Here is a 12,370-nt window from a genome sequence, read left to right as displayed (position 1 = left end):
AGACGCTTAAAACCGAGTTATTATCTTTTCGACACGCTTTCATAATATCCGTGCGTGGATTTATGCGTAAGTTAAATTTATGTATTGCATGTATAGGGAGGTGGTACGCGCGCGCTCGCGCGCACGTCAGGTAATTTCTCCTGCCTCATGTTTGCCGAGTTCGTGATGCCTCCGGGGTAAGGTGTAGATTTATACTCGTTCTCCCAGCGCTAGCTTTTGTTCTCGAACTGATGTGTTTTCCTTGAACGGGCACGTTAACCTTTATGCTTTTTGTGTTAGATGTGTAAAGTACAAGAAGAGAATGCACGCGCGAGATTCTCACTTATTTTCTCAAACTTGTATACTTGATTCTTTCGAATAGACTTGACTTTTCTTTGATTCGTGTAATTTTATAAAGTTTAGTTTCAAATAAGAAATTTACACTTACACTAATAATTAATTTAAATATTTCTTGAAAAAATAAAAAATATATATATATATATATTTTATTTTTCAATAAATTTATGTACATACGTATGTATATAAATTTTTATTAAAATATATATATATATATATATATATACATATATGTATGTGTGTGCGTGTTTAGTTTAAAAATATAATTGAGTTAACTTTAGATTATACTTTCAAATTTTGATTTCAAAAATTTCGAGATAGTATTTAAAATTTCAAATCGACACCTACATTATAAGATTACGCTCAGTTATTTCCATATCGATCAAATGTGTTAACGCGGGCGTTAACTGCGAACTGGGATAATCCACCGCATAAATGTTTCGCAGTCCAGAATTAAAAGTTCCATTTATGCTCTCATCATACTGAAGTTCGTTTACAGAGTGCCATTCAGCAGGTTCTATGTGCGCGCGATATGCATTTATAATACAGAAGATAACTACGGTACTTCAGAAGTTCTTGACCCCAAATAGAACCAAGACTTCGCGCGCGATGGTTAAGCCCTAAGTAAAGTTTAATGCATATCCTTAACTTGTGCGGATACGGACCGTGGGACAGACGGTACGGCACATCTCGGGGAGAGGAGAACGTCGGCAAAATCCTCCTGCACGTGCGTAAACGCGGCGCGCTGCAGGCAAACCTTTTATGGCGCTATTTCCCGATTTTTACGATATCATCGAAGAAGGCATTCGTTCGTCCCGCTCGCGTTACCGAGCATAGATGAGAAATGGGTATTTCGCAAGGAAAAACCGCGTGTGCCGCGATAGCTAGACAAGTCAACGATCTAAAGCGCGCGGGTACGTAAAGTGCATTTCCCACCCTTTGATATCTATTTTACGAGCTTGAATGTGAGCGACATTTACTTCTCTCTTTCTCGCGTCGTTCCACAGATCCTAAGACGGTAAATAACGCGAAATATTTCGAAACCGAAGGAATATCATAAAGCGCGATCGCGAAGAAATATTTAGCGCAAAGAGAGACGCTATTCGCTTGGGCGAATTATGTTTATTGCCGAATAACGGAAAAATTACCGAGTTTCGGACCGCGAAAAGATCGAGTTCGATCACTGAAAAGCGCCGTGGATTGCGTCTGCCAATGGGGCGTCTTACGTCTCGTTGCGATCCGAATAATGTCCGGCAACTTCATTTCACCGACAGTCTCGCGCTGTATCTGTTTGAGTAATGAATCATTCATAAGTCTCAAACCCCCCCGAGCGTCGGAAACTTTATTTCGCGATATCTATGTTGCGCGGTCGCTTGTTGGTTTTACCGCGATAATAGCTTGGCGTATAACTACACCGTCGTTAATTCACGTTAATCCGAATTTCAAATCTCAGAGAAAATCACGGATTAATCTTTAACTTTTCCTTTCGGTGCTCTTCCTCCAAAGCTCTTTCGGAAAAGTTTTGAATACATTTATCTGCGACTCTCTCCTTTCCTCTCTTTCTTACGGAGACTTGTAATTGTATGTTAATAAATTCTCATTAAAATTACATTTAAAAATAGTCGATATTTCGCAAAATGTATTTCATTAATTCAATTGCGCAATCGATATGTATTCTGAAGATGATTATAAAAGTGATTTATGAATAATACGCTTTTGAACGCGAGAGAAAATATTTTATATTTTTATATGTGCCTCTCTTTTCGTACACGATCACAAAGTGAAACTATAATAATGCGTCTAAATAGAGTTTATATTGTTATTTTCAAACGTGTTTTCGTCGACGATAGTTTCTGTAGCATCGTGAAAAATCGAGTCAGACTGCTGACTTCAGGGTCACCCGGTGCGCCCCCATAAAGACATTATTAATGCAAACCAATCCCGGTGCGGCGCAGAACGAATTGCCTCTATAAAATGTAATTTCAAAAGAGTTCCGATACTAAATTTTGGATAACAGTGCTTCGCGGATATTCTCATTCTCCAAATGTAGCGGTCTTTTTGATGATACTCTCAGAAAAACGGATGAAATGATTTTTATAAAATTCGAATTTAATCACCTGACCTCTCGTTCTCATTAATATGTATGTGTGTTTTACTTAATTAAATTATGTGTAATTGTACCTATATATTTCACAAAGCTAATGTTGGTAAAAAAAAAAAAAAAAAATGTTTGTTTTATAATCGATTTAATGATTTAAATTGATGACATTTTTGATTTTATTAATTGATAAGTGAAAAGTCGAAGAAATTTGACACATGATCTATGCAATGTGATATTTAATATAAAATGAAATTCTGAAATATAAAGTTTTAATTAGAGTTTCAGTTTGATAACCTAATTTCACAGAATAACAAAACAACTATTTCATAACAGATAATAAATGTAATATCTTACAACCACGTTTCACTCGGAAATGTCACGTCCGTAGCGTGGACGTCTCATGTATTTATTCACGCGCAATGCGTTGTTCATAAAAACAGGATGTTATTTGAGCTACAGACACGATAAAGTGAGATTTTCAGCTTCGATAGCGCAAGCAGCGGGATTATCAACGATCCACCTTATCGTGGCTCCTGCACGAATGTTTGCCTTCCATATCTCCCACCCTCTGACTTCTCGAATTTTTCTTCCATTTCCAGGTTGGCTCGTGCAACCCCCACGAGCGATTTAGCGAAAAAAAAAAGAAAAAAACTCGCTTAAATAAAAATATCTGGAAACGATTCTTATTCCGGTCGCGGAACGGTACGAGTTACCGAAATACGCTTGCGCTCGAGATGGTAAGAAAATAAAAAACGATTGCGCAACATACGCTCCCACGATCGACTGTAACGTTTTGCAGAGAGAAACACGACGCGGCGATAACTTTGCTCCATATAGCCGACTTGGAGATAGCGGTGGAGTTATATTTATACACACTGTTGTAAAATTCTTATAAGCGCGCGCGGATAGAAGCCGATTGGATCTCACGATTCATCTGACGTCACGACGTATATATCCTATCTGTACTCACCTAGCGTACGTGCTCCCTAGCGTGTATTCATATTTAACTTCCGACATTGTTAATTTCCTTTGCGAAATGATCCACATGCGCCGGTTCGCATGGATCGGTATAGGAGAAACTTACGTTACATGTATGCGATTCGTTCAAGCAAGAATGTATCTGAAGAACTAGATGTAGATATAACGCGAGTCAATCTCTCGTTTAATAAATCAACTATTAATCTGAAAAAAAAAATTTATCTCGCGCCGTAGCGAGGCAAACAAATTTGACAGTAATTCCCCAATACGATCTAAAATTTTTCCAACGACCGAGCGTGTACTCTCATTTCTTTTCATCAAACACGCTCAAGTGAACCTTACCCCGCGCTGTTCTCCAAGCCATCTTCACACAGGCTGTAGAGGGGCGACATTACGTCGCGAGCTTTTTGAAACTAGGCGGAAAGGGCGCGATCGATGAATTTCGTAACGGCAAATTTCCGCGGCTAAAGCCCGACGTCGCGAATGTGGGGGTTTACTCGGAGGGGGCATCGGAGAAGAGGGGGAGAGGAGAGCCCAATGGGTGGCGGGCCAGGGGCAAAGGGAGTGGACCCGTGGGGGAGTAGGTGGCTCGTGAGTGAGGACGAAATCAATAGCGCCGTCGGGTTCATAGCGCCGCGCAGGAAGCGCGCCGTAGAGAAAAGGGACAAATGTAAATAAATTTAAATCAGAGCGGCGCGGCACATACATACAAACATACACCCGTACATACACACATACACATACACACACACACACATGCGTACGTTATATATATACGTATACGCAGAAGCGTGGGATAGGGAAACGGAGGTGGTCGGTAGTCGGTACCCCCGTCGACGCCGCTGTTGCCGCCGCTAAACCCACCAAGCGGATTACCCGGTAGCGAGAGCCATAGGAAATTCGCTTTAATCAGCAAAGAGTTGAAAATCTCGCCGTCCCCTGTCGTCCCTTGCCGTCGTTCCCCTAACCTTTCACTCTTCCCAACGCTCTCTCCGCTCTTTCCATCCTCCTGCGACACCCCGTGAAATATCGCGACGACGACACGACGACGAGAGACAATCGCGAATCTCGGCGAAAATCGGTGCGCGTTGCTTCCGCCTCGTTAATGCACGGAGATCCGGATTCGTCAGATCTGGTTTCTTTTGATCAATCTTCCTACCAGAATACGCCGCGCATCTGGTACTATGTCGTGCGGATTCAAAATCCCGATTTGTGTCCTCCCGATTATGGTGAGTCTGGACTGGGCAAAACGTTCGTTCGTCAATTTCGATCAGATACTTTCATTAATTCTCAGTAATTAAAATTTTAGTTTACTGTATCTTCTCTGACAATCAGTCCTCTGTATAATATATATATATATATATATATATATATATATATATATATATATATATATATGTGTGTGTGTGTGTGTGTGTGTGTGTGTGTGTGTGTGTATAATACTTACTTTTGTACATAAATTATTTCAGAAAAAAAGAAATTAAAATTTTCGTAGTAAAATATATTAAGTAGAGTAATAGATCAATATAGATCAAAAGTTGGAAATTCAGGAAAATATCCACTATCGCGAAAGATATGACAATTCTGAATGACAATTTATATTGAAGTAAATAAATATTCTCTGTATCCCCTGCATGTCCACAGTTAATTGTATTTAATTTTGCGTTGCATCGTATGTTGTAACGTTTAAATTTTCACGTGAATCTCATGTCTCTTATTTCAATCGAAGCCGACGTTGTTGATCCTTGAACAAGTAAATATTACATGGATAACGAATAACACAGGGGAAGAGTAAAAATGCAGTCCGCGTCAAAGAACTGAGGATCGTACGTGTTAGATGAATTTTGTGTTTTAAACCAGTTTCACTCGATATTCCACATCCCCTATATACGGGCCCCGCTGTAACTTTATCGCGATATGTACTATTATTGTCTTCTATGTTGTCACCTCTTGCAGTTTTACGAATTAAATTATTGGTTTCGTTTTTCGTGGCTGTTTTCGGTTTTTGATCCTTGACTCACGAAATAATCAAACAATGAATGTAATCTGATAATTGATCTAGCAATGCACTTATTTATACTGTTAAATACAAAATAAACATTTGATGCAGATTCAGAGTACAATGAAATGAAATTAGATTGCATCGAAATGCAGAGAAATAGAGATAGAGAAAGAGAGAGAGAGACGGAAAATAGATAGAGTAATTTTGCTCCAATATAAACATAAGTTTCGCAAACAATGCCGAAATATTAATCAGTAGACAAAGCAAGAAAATTTCCTGTATGTATAGAATCCAATAAGTTAATAAACTTCTTAAATACCGATTAACTCACAGGAAAAGATAAAAATATCAAATCTTACCTTATACATACAGTACAAATTTTTACAGTCTGCGATATTTATATTATAATAATAATTAAATACAAAGGTACAATATATATTTTTCATTTCTAATATACTTTTAAAAAAATATCACTCATTTGTTCTACTTTATCAAACAAATATTCAAGTGATAAATTTCTAATGGATTAAGTTATAGAGGATATGCTATTCCGCGACGGATAAATTCGCATACGTACACACTTGCGTAAGCGGCGTTCCATTTAAATTTCCGGCCACGAATTAAGAGTTAAACAGATAAAAGCGGATTGCGATGGAGATTTAGGAATGTTTTAATCCGCCGGAACCGCCTGCGTAGGATATGTGGAATTGAATATTTAAACGACACAGGCGCGTACATATATATATTAGATATATATTATATACACACATATATATATATATATATATATATATATATATATATATATACACGAAGGGTTAATCCGATTTTAAAAATTTCACATAAAGATATTTCGGAGATTACAGAACACTAGGACTTTACGTTAAGCAGCGCATTCCTATTTCAAGAGCATTTCTTTTGCACTTTCATATCTTTTTACAGAAGCGACGAAAAAGAAATCGCATATCTTTACTATCGGGTCTCAATCCGATAATAGTTATGTTCAGTGTCGTTATGGAATGGAAGAGAGAATCAAAAGTGCCTTTGCACACGATGTAAATTTGCGCGCGATCACGCAAAAGATCGTAGGGGAGCCGAGTAAAAATTTCGGCATGAATACGCGAAAATATCTCGATCGCGTTGCCGGTCGTCTTCTTCCGAAATTGACGGCTGAGAGACGTATAAAAATGGTAGCTGGCCCGTTATTCACGAGTCTGTAAGAACGCTCTCGCTCTCTCTCTCTCCCCTTTTTTCTCCCTCTCTTTTCAGCCCTTTCTCCCGCCTTCTCTTCCTCAGTCTATGGCCTACGCCCGGCTTTCAACCCCCTCCCCCCTCGTGCCATTTTCCCGGCAACATAACGACTACTTGCTGACGTGATAATAAATTCCGCTCGTTCCTCTCGCGGCCTACCCTCTGACACCCTCTCTATATCCCCCTAACATTTTCCACTCCACACCCTGACGATCGTTTACCGCCACTCTCGCAGGTGTCTTTCCCTCGGTTCTATTTGCACATCGCTATTTTCCAATTAAATACTTTTCTAGCCGGTCATCGCTAGAATGTACCGCTGTAACTCGTCCCACGTGGCAATCGTATTTCTATTTCCTCGAGGTTGTAACTAACTGCTGCAAGCGATTCCTGTAATTCGCAACACTCACTGCGATAGTGGAGATACGCCATTACTTCACGATTCTCTATTCTAGTTAAGGAGCCAGTGAATCCCGCATCGATTAATTTAGATTAGTTCAATTTCCGACTTTTGTGTGCAGTGGAAACGTGGCAATTAACGTAAGATAGAGTTTTTCGTATTTATAGCTTTGAAAATCGAAGCAATCGAACCGGAATTCGAGGCCTCTGTGAACGTAACCATCGCGGATGAAATACGCGACTCTCCACTTTGCATTTATATACATGGCGTTTATAAATAACCTTCGGTGGAGGAACTTCGGTTTGTGTGCAAAAGTCTCGATGTACCAGGCGGGCACGAGCGATCGAGTTTTTCAACGGGGGTTCCATTGCGCCGTCGAGGGACGATTTTTCATCTGGCAAATTGCCGCGCGGAGCGTGGAACCGTAGAATTTACGCGCGCGTTTCGTATCGGTAGGCGCGCGGGTGCGCGCACTCCTTTTAAAGGGCGAAGTACCAATATCGGATTTCCATTTTCCCGCGAGAGCCAGACCGCCTGGCGTGCCCTTCGGTTTTTATTCACGAATACACACGGCGCGGCGATGGTAGATATGAAAAAAAAAGAAAAAAAAGAAGCACAAACGAGAGGGGGTACAGACGGGTACAGACGGGTTCGAGGAGCCAGCAACCAGCGGTGAGGTTACGCCACGGAAAGGCGATAGGCAGATAGAGAGGACGAGGTTAAGGGCAAAAGGGATGGAAAAAAGAGGAAGTATGAGGGAGAGTGAAAGGCAAAAGCTCCGAGGCATTAGAATACCTTATCCTCCACTCAGGGTGGTCGAATGCAGAAGAGTGAAAGGAGTCGCTGCTGATAGAAGAGAGATTGTAGGAGAGGAGAGGGAAGGGAACGGGAGATGGCGCAGCCCCAGGGATTGCACTACCGTAGGCCCTCTCCACGGTTTCACAACCCTCTTTTCACTCTGGTGCAGCGCCGCGACGTAGAGTCGTGAAAGAAAAAAAAACACCAGGAAGAAAGGAGAAGATGAATAATCAAATACCCGTTTTGAGAGCGCACGCCGGCAGGGCGAGAGTTTCATTCACCCACGGGGTTAATCAGACGTCTGGAGGAAACACATTATAAATAATTGTTTCCGACTTGGCTCGAGCCACGCAAAGTGTAAAGGCGCACGAATATAAAAGGAGTTCGCCGGAAACATTTCGCGAAATCTCCCTGCCGGGCTAAAAGACGAGAGAAAGAAATACACAATTAAATGAGAATATAATATCGAAAGGGATGATACCGGATTTCATTCTCGATGTGTGTATATGTACGTGAAAATTGTTGACCATTTATCGTTTTGGCAGACATCACTACATATTTTTTAAATGCATTTATTTAAAAGTTCTTTAAGTTATTTAATTTTTTTTTGCCGAAATTTCTGTTTTATATTTTCGATATTTTAATTTCTACAAAATCCAATTACAATAGCCTGAGCAAAATTTGATTCTACGCCTTTTGTTCATGTCCGTTAATTTGATTAATTTGGTTAACTCTTGTAACGAAAAATTTGATTAATAATTATGATCGATAATGCAATTATATAGTTCGTGACATGATTAGTACCCGCGCGCTCACGTTAAACGTGTCAGAACGAATGCTAGAGCGTACATTTATCTTTCTCGATACTTTGAATAATCGAGTTAATCAAATCTTTACGGAAAACGTCTAATTATTAATATAATCGTCACGTATAATGAGAATAACGTGTAATTAAAATGTAATTAATTGTCATTCGTTCTCTGCTTGATAGTGCAAAAAAAATGCCGAGCGTAGCCGCTAAATGCGAGCTGAATATTCATCTCGCGGTGCTACGGATAATCGAGTGGAGTGTAAGAGATGGTTTGTTCCAGACGCAAGCTCGAGAGTTCCTTCTCATACAGCCATAATTTGTACGGTGAGTCGTAAAAAAATTCCTCGATATCATTTCGAACATAAAAGTAAAATTATACATATATATATAGTATTTAATATAGGACTTAATAAAAACTTAATAAAACTAAAAAACACAAAAAATAATATAAACTTATCATATATATATATATATTTTTGTGCATTTATACATACAAATATTTTATTGAAAAAAAAAATTAAATTTACAAATAAAGGAGATGTATGTATAGGCTTCATACATTTAAAATACCAGATTTTTCTTACCAAGCTTTCGAGGGTTAAAGCTCATTAGGTTTTACAATATACATATACATGGATTCGTTTCTGATCGCAGGTCATGAATCTTTTGTGAGAAAACAAAAAAGTAATGGGAACGAAAGAGTCTTACTTAGTAAAAATTCAACGACGGGGTTTGTCGGACGTTGGATGTGAAAAAATGCATGATGCCGCGGAAGAAATAAATAACCACCGACTCCTCTTCTTTGAAACGTAATTTAGATAGTAGAAGACCGAGCAGACAACTACGTGGCGTTCATTTCGCTCCAGTATTCGCGAGAACTCATTTCTCGAAGGAAACGGTGGGAAAATAAGGGGCCATTATTTCCAAGATGGTTATTCAATGGCATTCAATTACCGCGTAGATCTTATGTTTTACGTGGATATCATGCTTTGATACCGGTCATGCACTTAATGACCTTGACATTTCGTGTTGGTGAATTTTGTACATGCAGATGATGTATAAGATTTAAAAAAAAGATTTCTCTTCTTTTTATAAAAATATTGCAAAGACTAATGATTATAAATATAATTAATATTACAGAAATTGTATTTTTAAATATGTGTAGAATAAAACTGTATTTTATAATTTTACTATTTAAATTTTGCACACCAGTTAATGCATTTTTATTTTTTTTTTTTGTCTTTTTTATATATACTTTTAGTTATCAAAAATTTAATCTTTGATAATAAAACGCGTATAAAATGTCGCATAATAAATATCACATATTAAAAGGTCACAAGTTAATATTTGAAATCCAACTTAATGATCTTGACATTTTGTGTTGGCGAATTTTGTACGCATACATGATTTATAATAGGTATAAGATAACAGTTTAGGAAGAAAAGTTTTCTTTTTCTATAAAAAATGTTACGAAGACTAATAATTACAAATACTAATCATTATTACAGAAATTATATTTCTAAATATGTATAAAATAAAACTCTATTGTATTTTGTTTTACTATTTGAATTTTGTACACCAGTTAATTCTTTCTTTATTTTTTGTCTTTTTTTATATATATTTTTATTTATCAAAAAAAATTAATTTTTTATAACAAAACGCGTAAAATATCGCATAAAAAATATCACATGTCAAAAGGTCACAAGTTAATATTTGAAATCTAAATATTATTATACCATATAAATTCTATTATTCCTGAGTTCTATTATTCTAAGAGCTATTATCATTCTTCTTTAAGTATCATGACTCTGCGTATTATTTGTATAAAATTACGATTATTAATGTCACTGAAATTCTTGCCAATATCCATTTCCGCCGACATAAAATCGCGCGGCACTGAATCGTTCGTAGCGAAATGTTTTTTTTTTAGTCTGATCATTATGCAGATAACCGGCTGCTGTCGTGCAATTGAGAAATATTGCCCCTGAAGTTATCTGGCACGAGCCAGTCTGTGATATAGGTTTTGTCGGCGCTCGTAGATAATCGAGCCTTTGCGTCTCGGTGGCGGTGGGTGCCGGTTTTTTCTCATTTTTCGCGTTCGTCCCCATTCTTTTCCTTCTTCTTTATTATAACGATAACGGCCCGACGAAGAGATGCGGTTAATATGAAGTATCGGCAATGGAAGGTTGAGAAGGAGAGGGGGAAGGAAGAGAGTATGATGGTAAAGAGCGAGATAGAGAGAAAAAGAGAAAAAGAGGGGGAATCTATCTACCAACATGGAACAGAGTTTGGAAAATCGAGAGAATCAAGACTGAATGGAGAGAGAGAGAGAGAGAGAGAGAGAGAGAGAGAGAGAGAGAGGGGGGGCAGAGAGAGAAAGAGGGAGAAAGAGAGAGAGAGAGAGAGAGTAGATCCCAGGGGAGAAACCCGTTGCTGCGAGGGTTTCGAAGGCCGAAGTCTCGAGTACCAAAGTCTACCCATCCCTTCTACCTTTAGATATGGCCTGCCGTCCAATCTTTACAATCCCTCGACTACCCACGATCCCCTTCGGATTTTCACTAATTAATTTCTCGAATTCGCGCGCGAGTTGTCTTGAATTTGTTAGGGGTGTCTGAGAGCGAATCCACCAATCAGTTTGCAAATCGAACCATCGTAAATGAATAAGATATTTGGTAATGACTCACTCATTGTAATTCCTCAAGCTTCAATCGTTCATTTTTGAAAGCAGCCGATCGACCATTTGTGGACTTACCTGAAACAAGAAAAATCACATGAATTAGAACTATATAACATAATCTTTTGTTTTTTTACATAGTTTACGAAAATCTTTTTTCAGAATGTTTCTAATTTTTAGAAACAAAAATCCTATTCAATTTATCGAAATAACTTACGTATAAGATTTCATAAATCAGTATCCATCAGATAAAATGATTCGTTTAGATTTACAATATAACTGCCATTCCGCGGAGATGTCGCAGAATACGAGAGTATTAATACGTCGATCTCGTTGGTATATAACTTGCGCGAGCGACATTCGTTCGTAAATGCCGGCTGTTAATTCGGTAGATCATGACGATACAACCTGTCCTATTATGGCCGATAAAACAACAGCATTTGGCGTGTTTATGGCTTGCGCCAAATTCCGTTACATCATCGTAGTACATAAACCGCCGGCGAACGCCGGAAATTACACGATGGCGCCGAACAAAGTACGCAATTAAAGTCATGGTCATTCGAGTCGATCGAAAGCCCATTTGCTCCTGGTAACGCGGAGCCATCGTCGAAAATCCCATTTTTCCCCCGCATTTTCACCATCGTTTTATAGCAATTCTCGCGATGTGCCATCCCCGTGGTACACTTCGCAGTTTTCATGTGTTCAAAAAAAAGGCGAAAAATAAAACAATATAAAAGGGGTGTGCCAGACTCGTCCGACCCGGCCGACCGCCGCGAGAGAGAGAGAGAGAGAGAGAGAGAGAGAAAGAAAGAAAGAGAGAGAGGAAGGGAGGGGAAAAGAGCGACCGCTGTGCAGAGTTCAAATTACGGAGCGGCGTGAACGGAATAATTGAAAGGCATCCTGTCACGAGGAGAGCAAAGGGCCGAGCCAAGTGCAAATTGAACCAGGAGGATGCTAGAGCCAGAGCGCGTTGAGCGCGCGCCTATCTGTTTCCGGTGGCCGCGTGCCCGAAACGAAGATGA

At 39.0% G+C, this 12,370-nt stretch overlaps 1 protein-coding gene across 12 annotated transcripts in view; it reads right to left on the bottom strand.

The window, feature by feature from the left end:
• Nucleotides 1-12,370, bottom strand: part of Ten-m (teneurin transmembrane protein Ten-m) — a 575,864-nt gene that overhangs the window by 160,405 nt on the left and 403,089 nt on the right. For 3 of the 12 annotated variants that reach the window (XM_072894613.1, XM_072894631.1, XM_072894622.1), the window contains exon 2: nt 11,359-11,426. The exons of the other annotated variants lie outside the window; for them this stretch is intronic. In XM_072894613.1, the coding sequence (XP_072750714.1) occupies nt 11,359-11,362 (4 nt within the window). In that variant the 5' untranslated portion in view covers nt 11,363-11,426. The remainder of the gene's footprint in view (nt 1-11,358; nt 11,427-12,370) is intronic. 12 annotated transcript variants of the gene reach the window in all.

This window comes from Anoplolepis gracilipes, chromosome 1, assembly GCF_047496725.1.
Source record: "Anoplolepis gracilipes chromosome 1, ASM4749672v1, whole genome shotgun sequence".
NCBI classification, from domain to species: domain Eukaryota; kingdom Metazoa; phylum Arthropoda; class Insecta; order Hymenoptera; family Formicidae; genus Anoplolepis; species Anoplolepis gracilipes.
Note: the sequence above shows the minus strand (reverse complement) of the source record. Positions and strands in the feature narration are given on the sequence as shown.